We start from the raw sequence: 20,680 nt of genomic DNA on the forward strand, positions 1-20,680 counted from the left end.
GCTGTGACTTCATACAGACGTATTACACGTAAAATGAGCAATAGTGGACAGCAGTAATTAATCCACTGCTACTAAAAATTCATTGCGTGCGCTCCTAGTTCTAACAAGTAGGAAATATATCTGATACTAGTAACTACATGTTTATTTACCCTGCTTTACGGAAGTTTCCTTAATTTGCCCCTCTGGCCAGAAGAAAAGAAAACCTCTGCAGGGATCTCCTCGATGCTATCCAGAACTTTGGACGAAAAAATAAACTCTTAAGCGGTTTAAAACCCGCTATAACCAATTTGAATTTTAACGCTTGCCAAATGGCTGCTGAGTGGAAGTGACGTTGCATTGACGTCACATCGCGCATACGTGACAGACCATCGAGGAGATACATGCAGAGTTTCCTTTCCTTTTCACTAGAGAGGTAAATAAAGGACAACTGCCAAGTTAGGTAATTATTTTTATATGTACTAAAAAATCTCGGTGTATGGTTCCACACAGCTTTAGCATGTGACTACATGATATTGATTTCTTCAAAAAGGTATTTCAAATTCAATCCACACCCCAGTAAAGTTCATCAAAGCTACTGTGAAGCAATAACTGTGGCTTTCTTTAAATTAGAAAGAAAACAATATTTTTTTAAGCAAACACGGAAAATGAAGAAATTGCGAAACATTTAATTTGATACTACCAATGTGTTCGACCCACATAAAAACTTTAAACTTGAATAAAAAATTCATTAAATCCCTTTTCAGAGCTTAACAGGACGCACTCTTCAGGCAGCGTCTAACGATCGCGTTGTGTCTTAATAAAGAAAATCTGGCGACAGCAATAAAGGTATGTAATAGATATATGTTACAATGAATAAGAAGATTCAGGAATAAGGTATATGGAATGTGTAATAATAGTAAAAAGAGTCCGTTTGTAAATTAGTATGCCCATAGGGAACTTAAGCAGGGACGACGACTAAGAGAGTCATCTACAAATTCAATATGACTTAAAAGAAATTTAATATTTTCGTATTTATTCAAAATGTTTGATACGTCAGGTGTATGCCATTTTTCCAGGAATAAAATTGGAACGAACGGTGAGAATGTTTGAAGAAATGTTGACTGTTTTCGTTGAATGTTTACGTCCTACATTTCACGTTTTTTTTCAGCTTGAGCACTGTTAAAAATGATGTAAAAATGTTAAAGGAACGTGAAGAGCATCGTTGTTTAAGGCTGTTTAAGGCTGTGAGCTACTCAATAGCGAATTAAGCATGAGCAAAACCTATTGACGCAAAAGGGGAAATTGTCGTCAATTAGCATCTCGTTCTAACAAAACGTGATCGAAACACTTACCACTCTGTGTACCCATTGCTGCAGTAAATACATGCTAGCGTCGCAATTAAAGACCAGCCCTTAAGCTCCATGAAATAACATAATCTCGCAGTTGGCCCTCTTTCAGTCGGCGTGATACTTTATTTAAAGTATTGCGTGCAGCGCGAATGCTGTTCACACCCGGATTTTCCAGGCCTTTTTAACGCTACTTGAATTCCTTTGAAAGACAACCGTTCTCAAGTATAAAACGTCATGGAATTTCAACAGCTTAACTGAAAGGAATCTTTAATTTAAATCGCGTCATTCCAAAATAAATGCATGTGATTGTTGCTTTTGCTGAAACAGCTGATGTGCACCTGTAATTCAGCTCATCTAAAAATCAGAAGAGAAAGTACCTGTCGTGTTTATTTCATTAAGGTAACAGAGGGCCTTCGTTTCTTGAAGCAGTAATATCCGCTAAGACATTAAAAATTGAAACAAGTTGATTCCATAAGTTTCTTGTAACTAATAGACTGACCAATATACGGGTTGTAAACGCTTAAATTATTTGTATAAGAGACTTTATGTATCTGCGAGGGAAAACAAACAGACGGATATAAGAATGAGTTAAAATCCCGCATTTATTCGGATGTCGCTCCCAATACGGGGCAAGTTTGTTGCCAAGAAGGACTATGAACAAGATGTTAAAGTTCAAGTCTAGCTAAAGTCAGTTGTTGCGAATGTTCTGTAAATGTCCGATCGCCGGTTTTTCGGACTAACATTTTTGGACTTTAAAAATACCCATAAAATGACCGAGGCATACTAGAGTAATTTATTATTAACTTATTATTCCTTCCGTTATTGGTCACCAGAGCCTTGTGAAATTGTAAATTAGAGAAAGTTAAACATCTTGAGTGCCTGTGTGTTTGTAAGGAAACAGTAAGTATTTGCATCCCAACACACTTCAAACCAGATTCCATTTGCGCATGTTCTGTAAATGTTCGATCGCCGGTTTTTCGGACTAATATTTTTTGACTTAAAAAATACCCATAAAATGACCGAGGCATAATAGAGTACTTTATTATTAACTTATTATTCCTTCCATTATTGGTCACCAGAGCCTTGTAAAATTGTAAATTAGAGAAAGTTAAACATCTTGAGTGCCTGTGTGTTTGTAAGGAAACAGTAAGTATTAGCATCCCAACACACTTCAAACCAGATTCCATTCAAGTCGCGAGATTACATCTTAAATCTTGAAGCAAGGGTGGCACAGTCGGTTAGTGCGCGGCCTTGGTGCATAAGGTCCCGAGTTCGAGGATCTCACATCCTTCTTTCGACTTCTTTCCATTCAGTGTAGCCTAGGTAGCTTTAAATACCCTTAAAACGGAGCACTGATGGAAAGAGGGAGGTAAAATGAGCGCAACGTCGGCTTCCTGGGAGAGTACTCTCTAGAGAGTAAAGGAACTTCCGACGTTAAATAACGTGTATCTTTACCTTTAAACCTTTCAGATTCTTTGATGGAATCGACATGTACCTTCCGAGTATTCTAATGTCTTTTTATGTATACATATGAATACGTTCACGAATTTTGAACTGGATGAAGAAAAATAATTCATAATGATTTACAGGTCTGAAGATGTATTTGAAAAATAAATTCTCGTGCGTGTATGATCTAGAATATAAATGTATTGACACAATCAATTGTTGACTGAAATTTGCAATTGGGATAACTAATCAAGAGAGTTTTTATCCTTTCTTTATTAGGACTAGTGCTTTGTGTTGTGTATCACAATTCGATGTCTTCTCTGATTGGTCGTGCAGCTATGGGATACGAGTGGCAAAGCGATGATACTGTTTGAGAGATAGTTGTTTGTGCTTACCGTAATTTAGTTTAACCGATATTTACGATCCGTTTTACAAGCAATATTGAAGAAAGATTTTAAACTTTACATGTACCGAATCTAATGCAAATGAGAAAATTCTATTGGTTTCGCTCATTTGAATTAGATTCGGCACATGTAAAGTTCAACGTTTGAAACGCGCCTTATCCTCGGTTAATGAGGGAACAACTCTTCCACTCGTGCTCTCTGGAACTTGAATCATGCACCAAATTGAGTGAGGCTCTGTACTGAGAAAAAAATCAATAATTAATTATCAAGAAACAAAATATCGTTTTAGTTATTACGAGCCACTTTCAAATACAGCAATAAAAACTTACCCATGTATAGTTACAAAAGAACCGAAACCGTCAATGCCATGATCGATATGTTAGAACTACTAGTGATTAAAAAAGATCTAGTTCATAGGTATGTGTTATTAATCTCTTTTCAGTTGTCTGGAAAACGGGTTACAGCTGTTATCGCAAAGGAAATGAAAACGCTATCAGTGTTTTTGATTTGTGTAGCCATTTGTCAAATTGTCGACAAAACAAAGTCGCAACAATGTCCTGCATTTGGATCTGAGGAGTCCATCTTGGGATGGATGTTGCAAGGACACATCTATCAAACAATGATGGCCAATATTGGCCTTCATTGCCTTTCGGTCTGCCTCAAGGATGATCGATGCCAAAGCTTCAACTTTGTGATGTCTCTCCATATGTGCGAATTCAGTGATCGCACCAAGGAAGCCAGACCTGAAGATTTTATTCCTGATGCAGACAGATATTACTTCAGAAAATACATAAACAGAGGTAAGTGGACTTTAACAAGCTAGGTTTGTTGCATGGAAAAGACTGCTCAAACAAAGATAAAGAAATAATACTAGTTTCTCAATTTCAGTCCCACTAGGCTCCATCTCTGACCTAGCAGCCACGTCCTGCAAGGAAATTAAGATGAGTGAAGGAAGATCACCCAACGGCAAGTACTGGATGTCTTCAATAAAGCCAGGGATTCCAGTTCTTGCATTTTGCGATATGAAAACTGAAGGTGAGATCTGATAACTTCACACTTCTGTAATTAATCTTCTTCTCCATGTTCTTCTTCATCTCCATTAGCTATATCCTAACGTCAGGATTTATGTAAATCATCATCTTCATCTCCATCTCGAGCCTTGTCTTCATTTTCACCTACATCCACATCTTAAAGCTCATCCAATTACATCTTTATACCCCTTATATTTAATATCTGGCTCTATTTCCATTTTAATCCGCAGCTCCACCTGCAGCTGCCTCATCTTTTTAACTTCCTTTTTCTTCTCTTAACCTCATCCGTGTATCCTGTTCTCCTGCAATCCTTTCACTGTCTCGTTCTCCACCACTTTATCGTCTTCCACGTAATTCTGGTTCCCTCGAAGCAAAGCTACCTCTGTCTTTTCGGTTGCCTTATCCTGTTGAACTTAAAGCAAAATAATTGGGCGGGTTTGGAGATGGACTACATGCTAATCGCGGTTAAAATTGTTCCTTTATGTTGTAGATGTTAACGAATGCACTGCTTCTTCACCTGTGTGTCATGTAAATGCTACATGCAACAACACTCTTGGTTCCTACAGGTGCACTTGCAAACCCGGATATGCTGGGGACGGAAAAACTTGCAAAGGTAATTTAAAGTCCACCAGAGATAGTTCAAACAATCATTTTCTAAAATAAGAAGGTAGTAACTTTGTACGCAAATCTAGAGTAAGGGCTACAGTCAACGATTTTGAATATTACGTCTTTATAAAATAAACACGTTGAAACCCGGGTCAGAAATGTGTTTTTTAGGACTTGGTCAACTCAATACCTAGCTGGGATTAGATACCATGAGAACTTATTAAAAGTTATCTCACGGGTGACGGATGATAATCCAGACAACAATTTAAGTAATAGATAAAATATTCGCGTCCGACCTTTATGGGCATTTAAAACGGCGAGCCCCAGGCGAGCCGTTTTAAAGCCCATATAGGAGTTTGGAAATACTTAGCATTGAATTTAGCAAATCATTTACATAAAGCTTTTGTAGTAGAAACATGGCTGCTCGTTTTCGGTCTCCAAAGAGTAAAGAAGAAGAAACCAGTCTAGTGTGGGAGCCTCTTCGAAAGGAACACAATACAACACTAAATGGGGTAGAAAAGTCTTCGAGTAATGGCAGCAGCGATGGCAAAATAAAATGCAATGTTAGCAGTTGTTGGAGTGGCCGATCTCAAATGCGAAAATGCTCAAGATCTGACCTTTTCAGTAGATCACTTGTCGCCAAATACGCTAAACGTTTGGTTGAGCAATTTCGTTTGTGAAGAGGTCAAGCAAAATGGAGAGCTTTAGCGGCCCAATTCGTTTCATTTGTTAGTTTGTGCGATTAACTGTCGTTTACCTTAGACGGGAGGAGAGGATGCATTATACTTTCTTAACAAATCACGCAAAAGACAAGTAAATTGTTACGTAATAGTTGTGATTGAAATTTCAAGCTTGTGATTGATTAATGAACATTATATAATTTTACAGCCTCGTCTTCATTAAAGTTAAGCATACTAATTACGCGAGCTAGAGATTTTATAAAAGTTAATCATATTAATAATTCAACTAATTTACAATTTATCAACCCCAGCCTTTTCCCGCTACCTATTTAATCCCTCCCAGTGCTTTCAGACAGTTGAACTTTATCTGGATTTACACACCTATATATCTGACCTGAATAGTGCGTTTTTCTAGGCAGTCACCCTTATGAATTATTAGTGAAGTTTACAAAGTCTCTTAAAGTTGATTTTTTTTTAAATTCATTTTTAGATTTTGATGAATGCAGCGCTTCCCTTTCCGTTTGTCATGTAAACGCATTATGCAGCAATATCTTTGGCTCTTATCATTGCGCTTGCAAGCTGGGATACGCTGGTGATGGAAAAACATGCAAAGGTAAACTCCAGAAGAAAATACTAGATTACAGTTCACATAACCAGTCACTGAGCAGCCAGGTCGACAAGCAGTTTTCACGATACTCCGGCTTAAGTTAAAATGATTGTTACAATTGTTGTTTGGGGATGATCTAAGGCTGCTGTTACACAAGTCCTTTCGTACATTCACTAATAAACGTCATTTGTTATTAATGAAGTGTAAATTGGTTTCACGTGAAATACCTAGAAGGAACTTCTTAGAAGGAAATATTAGCAAATGTAACCAACTTTCCTCTTCCCGCACAAAAATACGCGGGTGTACATTCGGAACCAAATCCAAAATAAACGCCATTTTAATAAGTAACCGGCAATTATATAACGCTATGTACAATTGTGCAGTAACAGTGTGGTATTGCTTCATGATTGGAAGTAAGTGCTTCCATAATCTTCAACTGCGGTGCCCTCGGCATCTCTGCAGGATTTTGCCATACTGGCTTGGGGACTAGAGTGCTATCAGATCCCTCTGCGATTGTTGCATGCGGGTTTTGCGGATGGGGTTGTATCTGGTTGGCCCGCATGTGCCTGCTGATTAACTGTTGTCTTGTTGGCCCTTCTTTTGGGGGTTTCTGGAAAAATGTTGGTCAGAGAATGTGTACTGTGATCGGGCCTGTACCTCGGGCCATTGCTAGAGATATATATGTCATTCTCTTTTCACGAACACCCGTGACTCTGCATCAGCGACAGGGATACTAACTGTGGGCCGGTATTTGACTTCGATGTCGTAATGAGAGCAAGAAAAACAGCAAGCTTGGCAGACGAGCAGGAGCTTCGGCGAGTGCATTGTCGGTTTCAAATATGGTGTGTCTTCCTACTATATACGACTGGAACTTCTAAAGACCAAATGCTTATTTGTTTATTTTTCATTTATTTTTCGGCGTGGCGATGATTAATACTGAGCAAGATAATAGTTGAAAAGTGGTCTTTTGAACGATTTTTTAGTTCTCTTTTCACGTATAGATAAGGGATTATCATTCCAATAATAACATCCTATAACTGTTGGGCAGAATTTTCTTATATTTATTCTAAAGCTACTAGGATTTAGGTGTTGCAGGGATGCACTTCTTGTATCATAATTATATTGCTCAGATACCAAGGCCAACGTGAAATTAGATGGCTTTTTATCTACCAAGTGATCATAAATCAGTTGGCAGGTATTTAGCTTAACAATGTCAGGGAGCTCAGTTAGGCCAAGGTTTACATAATGAGGCGTAGTATGATCTCGAAGTGGAACATCATTAATAACTCTTACAGCTTGGTTTTGCAGCTTTACCAATTGTGATACTGGAGCTTCGTAATTATTACCCCACAGAATGCAGCCCTAGTTTAAATAGGGGTAGACAAGTGCGTAGTAGATACTAATCAAAGACTGCTTTGTTAGATCTCGTTTCAGTTTTGCGATGATATTTCACTTTTGCTGATTTTACTACTAATATGTTCAATGTGATCATGCCAAGATAAAGAGCAATCAATAACTAATCCTAAGTATTTAATGTTGTACGACTGCTCAAGGTATTGGTCAGCAATTTTTAGAGGAGGGTGTACGTTAGAATTAACATTTTGTCTCGGTTGGAAAACTAGGTATTTTGTTTTACTCAAATTCAGAGTTAATATGTTAGAACAAAGCCATTCATAAATTGCTGGCAATTCGGAATAATTAACTGTAGCAATGAATCTGGGTCCTTACCAGTCACAGTCAGCGAAGTATCATCGGCAAATATTCTTATGCAATAGTAGTGAGGTGCATTAATAATATCTTTTTATATAAACAAGAAAAATAACCGGACCTAAGATCGACCCTTGGGGTACTCCTGAGTTTATTTCTAGTAAGTCAGATTCAACGCAATATTAACAAACATAAACGTTAAGTTGTGATAATAGGATATAATGGTTGACCGTATCGAATGCTTTACTTAGGTCTAGAAATATGGAAATAGCATGATTTCCTTGGTCAAGGGCTTTTGTTATCTCATCTATAAGGTCTACCACCAGTCAACTGTGGTCATGCCAGATCAAAAGCCATAATGATTTGGTACCAAAATATCTTCATAGGTGAGATGAAATGATAATTGGTTAAGAATGCATCTTTCAAAAATTTTACTTAGTGCTGAAAGGACTGATATGGGACGATAATTATTGCATGAAGAACGAGAGCCTTGTTTAACGATTGGTATAACTTTGGCAATTTTCAAGTTTCAGGAAATATGCCATGTTTAAGTGACAAATTTATGATATGTGTCAGCGGTCGAAATATTTCAAGTGCAGCAGAAGATAATAAGAGCGGATGTACGTTATCATAGCTAAAAAATTTCTTTGTGTCAATACTTTCTAATAGTAGATAAACCTAGGTTTCATTTACTTGAGCCAAGCGAAATGTTGATTTTTTCCTCTTCATATAGGTTGAGTAGTGGCGATCCGCTTTAGGCAATTTCGATGCTAGTTCAGTCGGAACATTGCAGAAGTACCTGTTAATAGCATTTGATATTGAAGATGGATGCCGGAGATCTTTATCCTTAACTTTCAGATTGTCAATGTTCCAGGATGGCCGCTTTTTATTGGTTATAAGGTTAACATTATCACACTTTTTTGTTTTTGTTTTTGCGGAGTCCTTAAGTACACTATCGTAGTGTAAGGTTCGTAGGTATCAATTGAGACAATCCTGTTTTGATAAATTTTACATTGCTTATGATAATAAATATTTTGAGTTGGCAACAAATTTTATAGAGCTCGTTACGAACTTTGATTGATTTCCTCAATCCTTTCTTCATCCAGGGCTTGTCGGACTTATTTTTTTATATTAAACGATTTAAGCGGTGCATGTGCATTGCTAATGCTATTGAAAGTATGAAGGAATCTAGTTAAGCTTTCGTTTACATCATAGCTCTTGTATACTGTTGTCCAATTAGCATTCCTCAATGCTTTTTGAAAAGCAATGTTATCGAACCTTTTAAAATCTCTAATTTCAATTTTATTGGGGAAGGGACTTAGCGTAGGGTCATACGAAAGAGTAAAGACTGGCAAATGATCGGCTATTTCTAGGGCAATGCTACCACTAGTACTTGAAGACACAAAGTTATGTAGAGCCAGGCATTGCATCTCTGAGTATCTGAACTCTTGTCAGTTAACCATCTTGATGCCATGGCTACCGAATTCTCCTTATCTCTTTTACCAATCTAGTGCAGCCGGACTCCCAATCCACTTTGTATTGGGAATAGATAGAGCTCTGCCCTGCTGGTTTTCTTCCTACTTAAAGTGGGCATTTTCCTTTGCGAGTCTGGCACTCAGCAATCTTGATGGAAACGGTCTAGATAGGTAAGTAGCCCAAGGATGTATAAGAGTTCCTTAGTGTTAGCTGGTGCAGATATTTTTCTAATTGATTCAAGCTTGTCAACTGCAGGTGGATGCCTTTCTTTGCTTGTGTATGACCGCAAAATGTGACACTTTGTTATATGGATATTACTGACATGGCGGAGTTGACGCTCACGTTGTCAGCATGTCTAAGAAAATCTTGTCTAAGAACGCCTTCCTCTCTGGAACCGAAAAGAAAACCAGCCTTAGGAATGTTACTATAAATGTCATCCATTTGTTGATGGGAGACATCTTGGGGCACTATTATGCCAAAGAGGAGACATTTGAACCTGTATCGCCCGAAGGGCGCATTGAACGAGCACTTATAACATGCGAGACGCGTGAGCGAGTTCGCTGTGCAAGTACCAAGTTAAAAACTGAGAAAAAAAATCTCATGATGTTGGGGATGGATCTCGTCGATACTGTGGCTGCAGCGATGCTCACACCGAATGTACCAATTTAATTTCTTAGGGTCCAAGCATAGCCTGGCCTTCTTTTTCCCGTTTGATGTTTCTCTGATATTGCGAACAATGGTGTTGACCCAATCGGTAGTCCCAGTTACCTCTGTCATAATGTCTTCTGCGAGAATCTTGTCCAAATCGGCTTTGTGTAAAGTAAGAATATTTATCGGTAATTTACCGGAATAGAGAGCACTTATCTTGGGGTTTTATATCAGCTCTATGAGGTATTAAACACTTGGGAAACTGCCAATCTGGTCTTCGTATTCTTCTAGGCCTATGGATGCGGGCTGTACCAGGCTTGCAAGTCGGGGGGATGTTTTTTCCTCGTGTGGTGTTTGGGTACTTGAGAGCTCCTGGTTGTGTATAGTGATGATACCGAATTCTTGTGCAATCTGGCAACCGATCATAGATGGGTGACCCGGGGCCTGAGTTGTCTTTTAAGGTTACTTTGAGACACCCTTCGAGCAGAGCCTCCTTTTGTCTTTTTCTTTTCTGAGGAGAAGAAAAGTAGGCTCTGCCCGAATCGCGTCAACTCTTTGAAGCCGCAGCAGCCCGAACTTCTGGACTAGTCAATCTTGTTTTCTCTCGTCAAACCGGTTTTTACCGGTGCGAGCGTCCGTTTAGTGACAAAACCGATGGTTATAATTGAGCCCGCTGTACCATGAAAAGCCAAGATGGCGGCGAGATCTGGCATATTAGGCTTGGGTTCGAGACTGTATCCTGGCAACATGCAGCGCATATTCAATAAAGATCTTACTCGATTTAAGCAGAGCCTTTCTCGAGAACGCCAAAATCGAGCAAGCAAAAGAAAGGCTCTGCTAGAAGGGTGACTTTGAGAACGATAGCGTCAAAGTTGCTGGTGGAGGCTCCTCTGCAGCCCTTTAGGACAGCATTGCAGGGTTTTATTTCAAGAGAAAAGCCAAGTAGGCAGATCATCTGTAGTTAAAACACACGTGTCTGCACCTTCATCTACCCTCATTTAGATATTGTGTTTATCATAAATTCAGACGGTGGTAATTAATGATCTTTCGGGGAATCAGGGTTGTGTAGTGCTCATCGATCGTGACTCCCACCTCTGTGACAAAATTTAAACTCTGGCCTAGGGACGTATGTAGGCTGAGTTTCAGTCGATCTCAACCTCACTCCTCAGGTCTCTCTCCGGGTACTCCGTTTTCCTCCCTCCTCAAAGTCAACTCCCAGTCAATCACATCTCGCTGGGTTTGCGGTGCTCTGAGCTCACACATGGATTGTATGGCGGAGGCCAAGGGCGCACCAACATGCAATTGGTCCTATCTCGTTGAGCCTGTCGATCCTGAAAAGCCCTTGTAGGGAGCGGTCAACTAAGCGCACATAAACTTCTACATTTAAATTTACGAATGTAAGAATGATTTATACATATGAAATGAAATGTTGGCAGAACCCACTGGGAACTCGGAAAAATCCGCGCCCCAGATGGGGTTCGAACTCACGACCCTCCGTGATCTAGTCGGATGCTTTAAGCACAGAGCTACTGGAGACTCTATGGGGAGCGCTGGTGAAATGTGAGTCTTTGACTCGAAATGCATCACGCAGCTACAGAGTCAAACAACGACTGACAGTATAGCTCATACCTTGTATCGCGCAAGTCATCTTAAAGCATATCTGAGATGCGGCCAACCAACCACCCATGCGAGCGAACGTGAAAATCTTATACACATATGAAATGAAATGTTGCTCGTCATAGAGTTTTCAGTTGCTCAGTTCTTAGAGCAGCCGACTAGATCACGGAGGGTCGTGGGTTCGAGTCCCATCTGGGGCTCGGATTTCTCCGAGTTACCAGTGGGTCCTATCAATATTTCATTTCATATTTACATGTACATTTACATTTACGATTGGGATAACGGCTAACGCTAAGCTAACTGAACTTTCACCGCGAAGTTGTGATGGTGTCGAGGACTACTGTAATTAGGTCTGAGTCGTCATCGCCGGCTTAATCGTGGGCCGTGTTCTCTTCGTTGCCCAACTGTAAGTGGATGGTATGGCCTCTTTAGCCTCGGATTTGAACAATTTCGTCCACTTGTTTGAGTCCTGCACTCTCTGGAATTGGCCTGTTTTACTGCAGTACGTTCATGATTTGGTATGCAGGCTGGTCACGTATCATAACTACCATATTTTTTAAGACATTTAAGGCAGCCCTTGTGTTTGAATTTAAACCTCGACTTGTCTGGGGGCTGGAAGTAGAATGGTGGGCTTTATTTGGGATCGTCTACTCTTGAACAGTGAGGGGGAGGGGGTTGTGTTGGGAGTTGTATCAGGGTTTCTCTTACTCTGCAGAGACTGTACACTGTCTTTATTTTTTTTTTTAATTAAATGAGTTTTCTTGATAAATAGAATCCGTCCTAACGAAGTCTGTTTGCAAGCCTAATACCATTATATCTTCGAGCGTTTATTCCTTCATGTGAATCTTCATAAAAACGAAATATTTCTACGCAATTCCAGAATACAGTCAATCGAACGCGCCCTAAACACGCGCGTTATTTCATCGGCTCAGGGCACATCTTGAGGTAATAATTGAGAGGATTTTTATAGTAACACTTGAAAAGAATCGGATAGGAAGAAAGTCGAGAGCATATGGAACACTGCCTTATATAGCTTATGGAAAATCACTCAACTTAAAACCTTGTCGACTCAAAACGCTTCTCGGTTTTTTGTTTTCAAGATAGTAATTTACATCCCTAGGTAAGAGGCCCTTTGTACGTTTTTCTCTTTTTTTTTTTTTTTTCCGATATATATATTTTTTAATTTAATGCAGGGGGATAATTTGTACACCAAAATTATGCAATAATAAATGTAGGTCACCGTCCTCATTTAAGAGTAAAACACCATCGAACCTGTCTATTTCGATTATTATAGATCGAAACAACAAAAGTTTCCACGTTCTCGGAATGCGCGCGCTTATTCGAAAAGAGTTATGGGTCATTATTCAAAACTTGTCTCACGTTTTTTGAGAACTGTCCCAGCGTGTATGATCGACTTACACATTTGACCAATTTATAAATATTAACACACCACATGCGCAGGAATCACCTTAAATGCTGGGTTATAGGCGCTGTCATCAATAACGATGACAGCTTTAGTTAGGAATTCGTCTTGGGGCATGTAGCCTTGTTTCAAGCATCTCAGCTGGTACCGGGAAAGAATTTAATTGCTTTTGGGTCTTGCTATTTTAACACCAATTTAAAACTTTATCTAGCTTTCACCCCTTTTGAGGTACATACGTACTTAATTGACTACTCCTCATAGGGAAGTTTCAGGGCCCATGTAATCCAAGCAACAAAATAACAGAACAGAACAGCAAAACTGTCAAGAATCCCAACTGGCCGGAGGCAAAGCATTTAGTTATTTACAAGTGCAGTTCAAAAGTTGAGGCAGGGACTACCAGGATAAAATGTAACGAGACGTACAGGAGAGCGGTTTTGTAACCTGGGATCTATGGATCTCAAGCCGGGCAAGCGTCCTAACTAGTAGGTAGTAGTAAGGGTAAGGAAGTTAAGACCAGGATATTAAAACAGCGTTGGTGGGGATATGTAAAGTTCATATTTCTGGTGAAAACTTGAAAGCAAATGATCAAATGCTGCTCTTCTAAATGACATCATATTTTTGTTGAAGATTTTAACGAATGCAGTTCATCTCCTTCACCCTGTCACGTCTACGCAAAATGCAAAATGTGTTTTCATGTAAAGCTGGATACACTGGGTATGGAAAAACCTGTAGTGGTAAGGGGGTCCAAATAGCTGTCAGGACCACTTTTGGCCACTTTCCAAAGACAAATCCTGTTGCTTGGTGTATATAAAAGGAAAATATAAACTTACAAGGAAACTACTGTACGTCATAGCACATTATTCTTTAAGATGATTAACATTTGTAGAAAACGTAGTTTATGCTTGAATGATTAAATGATTGAAAAGCCAGCTGCTTAAGATTAGGGTCAAGGCGATTAAAGAGAGTTGCGGTACAATAAAAAAATCGAAAGTGGACTCTCTCAGCTGCGCCTCGTGAGTCCACAACATTTTGATGACGAATATCGTTGTCGATAAGAGTACAGACAACGCTGAACCACGTTTGATTTTTTTTTTAACCACAATACAGTCGAACCTTTCTAATACGGACACCGAAGGGACAGAGCCAAGTGTCCCTATTAGAGAGGTGTCCGTCGTCTAGAGGTCAAGAATATTACGTCACTTTAAAGGCTCCATTGATGGTATTAAGCGTTCTTTAAGTCAAAACTGACCCAAACAGGTCTTTGAGGTGCATTTAAATTGTTTAATGGACAGTACAAATCATTACCATACAAGCTGTACAATTCCAAAAACATATGGCAAACTATAATACAGTTTCGGAACAGTAACAAGTGCAGCGGACACCAACATACAGTAGGGTATTTAATGAAAGTTCTTTTTTCTTATTGATTCATATTGTGTTAGAGAAGTCTGTAATGTTCTTCTGAACAGCATTCGCCAGTCGTTTTTTTGACGAACAACGACTGAGCTTTTGAATTAATCTTGCATAACTCATCAGCCAAATTTCATTCACCTTATGCAGTAAGAAAAATCAGAAACATGGTTAAGTTCTGAGGAAGCCTCACTATATGACTTCACTCTTAGCGGCTCTAGCGCTTGAAGATCATCCAGCTCCAAGATCTCTTCATCGTTACTGCCTGCACCTTCATTGTTACCATTGAGTCTGATGACAGACTAGATAGGAACCTTTCCTCCCAGTTTTCACCTAACTCTTGACAGACTGGAAGAAGACTTTCGTTTGTAATAGCTTCGTGTGCTGACACAGCAGTGTCACCACATGACTCGTTAAGTAACATCTCAACCTGAGAAACCTCATCTTCCAGGTCTGCAAATGGGTCCTCGTCATCAGGCGGTTCTACAGCTTCAACTACATTTCTCTCTTTGTCTAGCACTCCAGCATTAGGAAAACAATTATAGTGGATGGCTCTAAGGCTTCCCATCTGATGGCATGTAGTACGTTTACAGACTTGCACACATCTCCAGCTGTTTCACAGTCATCAATTAGGCTGTTGTCGTGAATCAACATCAGCTTTGCGTACTTTCCATGAAGGATTGAATAATCCCCAAATCTAAAGGCTGGAGCCTCGAGGTGTAATTCGGCGGAAAATACACAATTAATGTTCGGATATTTGCCTTTCATGTCGTTTGGGTGACAAGGTGCATTATTGAGTAGCAAGAGGACACTTCGACTTCCACGCAGACACCTCCGATTCAGTTTTGTCAAGACTTGGTCCAGAATATCGAAATCCATCCAAGTCTTTTTTTTGATGAACGTAAGTGCATGGAAGGTTCGAAAGATCTTTGATGCTTTTAAAACAACGGGGATTTGCTGACTTTCCGAATATTATCGGTTTCTCTTTACCCCCTGCGGTATTTACAAAGAACGCACATGTAATCCTCTCCTTGGATTGTTTGCCACCTCTGCACTGCTTTGCTGGTCCAGAGAGGGCCTTTTTTGGTAACGCAAGGTAGAATGTTCCTGTCGTGGGGGCTGTAACCTGCAGATATTACTGGTAACCGCTCTTCCCAAGACTCGCGTACTTCTCCCGATTCACCGCTGACAGTCATTCCCTTAATGTTGTATCGGATCTTGAATTTCTCTAGCCATCCATTTGAAGCTTTAAACGTTTGCTCCATGCCCATTTGAGCGGCTATGGCTCAGGCTTTCTGCTGCAAAATTGGTCCCGAAAGAGGAAATTCAATGTTCTTACTTCTAGCCTTTCTGAACCACTCCAACATTGCCAAGTCGATGTCTTGAAAACTGCATGTTCTAGCTCTCTTGCTGGCCGCATTTCCACAAGCCGTGAATTTATCGAGCAGGTTTTGTTGATCACAGGGATGGATTGGATCTGCGTTTTACCACATTGAAACTTATCTGCAATTGGTCACAGTGCTGTCGCTGGATTTTTGTTTTTTAATATATATTACTTCTACCTTTCCTTGCGGCAAAGTCAATTCTTTACGTTTCGTCATTGCATATCATTCGCGACACTGAAGTGAGGAAAGTCATTCTGTAATCATGTTTCGTTGAAGGGCTAATTTCGATTCACGCTTTTAAATTTTGGGAACCAGTCAGAAACCATCGGTACCACAATTACAATTAGCGGAACGGAGACAACGGAAGGATAGTTTTTGCATTTCAAGTATTAAACACCTCAGTGGCTTTCCTTCAGTTTTTCGCCTGAAAACCATTCAACGAGATATGGCTGGCACTCCGGTCATTAAGCGTTCTATCATGGTTAATTAAGAGGGTTTCATGTCTGCAAGGGGTGGTGGACTCCTCACAACGGAGAAAGTCTACAACTTCAACCAGAACCTGAGAACCCGAAAGACACAAATGCAGTCAGCGTATTCAAGGATAGCCGAGTTGTAGGGCACAAGCCTTTGATGTTGATCAATACGAAAGAGGGCTTGGTACTTATAAGACATTTTCTTGTAAAGCCAGGGAGCAATGGAGTTGTCAACGTATGTGGGAAGGCAGTTAATCGGGGCGGAGGATTAGCCATGGAGATCCCATTTGAATATATTTTCCCCAGACCGCACAAACTCGAAAAGCATTTGGAGAAGTGCTTGGACCTTACAGAAAACTCAGCTGTCCGTAAAGACAGTCTTTCAAGTGAAGATTTCCAGAGGAAAAGAGATAGAAAAAGGAAAGCAACGACTGGAGAATCTTCAAAGAATAAGAAATCTTGATGATAAATGGCAATGACATGTCGATATACAATTGTTACTGATTGAAACGAATGATATTGTTATCGTATGAACAATGAGACAATTGATTACACTTTAATGTGTCCTTGGACAAACAGGAAATCGTGTTAAATAAGAACTGTCATCATTGGAGTGTAAGCAATACAGAGTTTAGGCCTATATGAATTTACTCTCTGGGGCCAAGATTTAGTGTCCGTTGTCCGTTTTATAGAGGATCCGTATTATGGAGGTTATTTTTACAAAGAGTGTATTTGGTTTCAAGGATTATACAAGCGGTGCGTGTATCTATTTTAAGTACGAGTTGTAAATAAAAGGAAGAATTACTTCGGCTCTACTGGGAAAAAAAAATATTGCGGAAATATTGTCACCTATAAGCAGAAAATAAAAAAAGAAACAGCATCTCCCTTTGTACCTATTTGATGATGTTGTATCTCTCTGACAGACCTCAACGAATGCAACTCATCTCCTATGCCCTGTCATTCCAAAGCCAAATGCACAAATAATCAAGGATCTTATTTGTGCTCATGTGACGCTGGATACACAGGCGATGGAAAAACATGTACTGGTAAGATTGTCCTTGTTGATATGATACCTTAGTTCAGTCTCCATCTCCACCTTTATCCCCAAGTCAGAGTTCACCTATATTTTCATTAGTGAAATAATAATACTTCTTATCTAAAACAATTATTTTGCATCTCTATTCCTTCTACTCACATTTCAAACCTACTTGGTTAGCTCCAGGAACTATTTCGGTGTCTCAAACTCTGCACAATGAACCTACAATTGTGTTAAAAATTTCGTTACTTAAGCATTAGATTAGAGTCAAGGCAATTAAAGAGAATTGCACTACAATAAACAAATCGAAAGTGGACTCTTTTAGATGCGTCTTGTGAGTCCACAACATTTTGATGACGAATATCGTTGTGGATAAGAGTACAGACAACGCTGAACCACGTTTGATTTATTTTTTTACCACAATATTTGGTTTCAAGGATTATACAAGCAGCTCGTGTATCTATTTTAAGTACGAGTTGCAGATGAAAGAAACAATTACTTCGGCTCTACTGGAAAAAAAAATATTGTCACTTATATGCAGAAAATAATGGAAGAAAAAGCATCTCCCCTTGTACCTATTTGATGATGTTGTATCTCTCTGACAGACCTCAACGAATGCAACTCATTTCCTACGCCCTGTCATGCCAAAGCCAAATGCAAAAATAATCAAGGATCTTATTTGTGCTCATGTGACGCTGGATACACAGGCGATGGAATAACATGTACTGGTAAGATTATCCTTGATGATATGATACCTTAGTTCAGTCTCCATCTCCATCATTATCTCCACGTCAGAGTTCACCTATATTTTCATTAGTGAAAGAATACTTCTTATCTAAAACAATTATTTTGCATTTCTATTCCTTCTACTCATATTTCAAACCTACTTGGTTAGTTCCAGGAACTATTTCGGTGTCTGAAACTCTGCGCAATGAACCTAAAATTGTAACATTTCGTTACTTAAGCATTACATTAAAGTCAAGGCAATTAAAGAGAATTGCACTACAATAAACAAATCGAAAGTGGACTCTCTTAGCTGCGTCTGGTGAGTCCACAACATTTTGATGACGAATATCGTTGTGGGTAAGAGTACAGACAACGGTGAACTACGTTTGGTTTGTTTTTTTACCACAATATTTGGTTTCAAGGATTATACGAGCAGCGCGGGTATCTATTTTAAGTACGAGTTGCAGATGAAAGAAACAATTACTTCGGCTCTACTGGAAAAAGAAAATATTGTCACTTATATGCAGAAAATAATGAAAGAAAAAGCATCTCCCTTTGTTCCTATTTGATGATGTTGTATCTCTCTGACAGACCTCAACGAATGCAACTCATCTCCTACGCCCTGTCATGCCAAAGCCAAATGCAAAAATCATCAAGGATCTTATTTGTGCTCATGTGACGCTGGATACACAGGCGATGGAAAAGCATGTACTGGTAAGATTATCCATGATGATATGATACCTCAGTTCAGTCTACATCTCCATCATTATCTCCACGTCAGAGTTCACCTATATTTTCATTAGTGAAATAATACTTTTTTATCTAAAACAATTATTTTGCTTTTCTATTCCTTCTACTCATATTTCAAACCTACTTGGTTAGTTCCAGGAACTATTTCGGTGTCTGAAACTCTGCACAATGAACCTAAAATTGTAACATTTCGTTACTTAAGCATTAGATTAAAGTCAAGGCAATTAAAGAGAATTGCACTACTATAAACAAATCGAAAGTGGACTCTCTTAGCTGCATCTTGTGATTCCACAACATTTTGATGACGAATATCGTTGTGGATAAGAGTACAGACAACGCTGAACCACGTTTGGTTTGTTTTTTTACCACAATATTTGGTTTCAAGGATTATACGAGCAGCTCGTGTATCTATTTTAAGTACGAGTTGCATATAAAAGAAAGAATTACTTCGGCTCCACTGGAAAAAGAAAATATTGTCACTTATATGCAGAAAAGAATGAAAGAAACAGCATCTCCCTTTGTACCTATTTGATGATGTTGTATCTCTCTGACAGACCTCAACGAATGCAACTCATCTCCTACGCCCTGTCATTCCAAAGCCAAATGCACAAATAATCAAGGATCTTATTTGTGCTCATGTGACGCTGGATACACAGGCGATGGAAAAACATGTACTGGTAAGATTGTCCTTGTTGATATGATACCTTAGTTCAGTCTCCATCTCCACCTTTATCCCCAAGTCAGAGTTCACCTATATTTTCATTAGTGAAATAATACTTCTTATCTAAAACAATTATTTTGCATCTCTATTCCTTCTACTCACATTTCAAACCTACTTGGTTAGCTCCAGGAACTATTTCGGTGTCTCAAACTCTGCACAATGAACCTACAATTGTGTTAAAAATTTCGTTACTTAAGCATTAGATTAGAGTCAAGGCAATTAAAGAGAATTGCACTACAATAAACAAATCGAAAGTGGACTTTCTTAGATGCGTCTTGTGAGTCCACAACATCTTGATGAAGAATATCGTTGTGGATAAGAGTACAGACAACGCTGAACCACGTTTGATTTATTTTTTTACCACAATATTTGGTTTCAAGGATTATACAAGCAGCTCGTGTATCTATTTTAAGTACGAGTTGCAGATGAAAGAAACAATTACTTCGGCTCTACTGGAAAAAAAAATATTGTCACTTATATGCAGAAAATAATGAAAGAAAAAGCATCTCCCCTTGTACCTATTTGATGATGTTGTATCTCTCTGACAGACCTCAACGAATGCAACTCATCTCCTACGCCCTGTCATGCCAAAGCCAAATGCAAAAATAATCAAGGATCTTATTTGTGCTCATGTGACGCTGGATACACAGGCGATGGAATAACATGTACTGGTAAGATTATCCTTGATGATATGATACCTTAGTTCAGTCTTCATCTCCATCATTATCTCCACGTCAGAGTTCACCTATATTTTCATTAGTGAAAGAATACTTCTTATCTAAAACAATTATTTTGCATTTCTATTCCTTCTACTCATATTTCAAACCTACTTGGTTAGTTCCAGGAACTATTTCGGTGTCTGAAACTCTGCGCAATGAACCTAAAATTGTAACATTTCGTTACTTAAGCATTACATTAAAGTCAAGGCAATTAAAGAGAATTGCACTACTATAAACAAATCGAAAGTGGACTCTCTTAGCTGCGTCTGGTGAGTCCACAACATTTTGATGACGAATATCGTTGTGGATAAGAGTACAGACAACGGTGAACTACGTTTGGTTTGTTTTTTTACCACAATATTTGGTTTCAAGGATTATACGAGCAGCGCGGGTATCTATTTTAAGTACGAGTTGCAGATGAAAGAAACAATTACTTCGGCTCTACTGGAAAAAAAAAAATATTGTCACTTATATGCAGAAAATAATG

The 20,680-nt window shown here is 39.0% G+C and overlaps 1 protein-coding gene across 1 annotated transcript in view; it reads left to right on the forward strand.

Moving 5' to 3' along the window:
- Window positions 1-757: 757 nt before the first annotated feature.
- Window positions 758-20,680, forward strand: part of LOC138032781 (uncharacterized) — a 45,413-nt gene continuing 25,490 nt past the window's right edge. Inside the window, exons 1-5 of the mRNA XM_068880507.1 lie at window positions 758-825; window positions 3,621-3,978; window positions 4,067-4,213; window positions 4,700-4,822; window positions 5,986-6,108. Of these exons, the coding sequence (XP_068736608.1) occupies window positions 3,660-3,978; window positions 4,067-4,213; window positions 4,700-4,822; window positions 5,986-6,108 (712 nt within the window). The 5' untranslated portion in view covers window positions 758-825; window positions 3,621-3,659. The remainder of the gene's footprint in view (window positions 826-3,620; window positions 3,979-4,066; window positions 4,214-4,699; window positions 4,823-5,985; window positions 6,109-20,680) is intronic.

Source organism: Montipora capricornis, chromosome 14, assembly GCF_036669925.1.
Source record: "Montipora capricornis isolate CH-2021 chromosome 14, ASM3666992v2, whole genome shotgun sequence".
NCBI lineage: Eukaryota > Metazoa > Cnidaria > Anthozoa > Scleractinia > Acroporidae > Montipora > Montipora capricornis.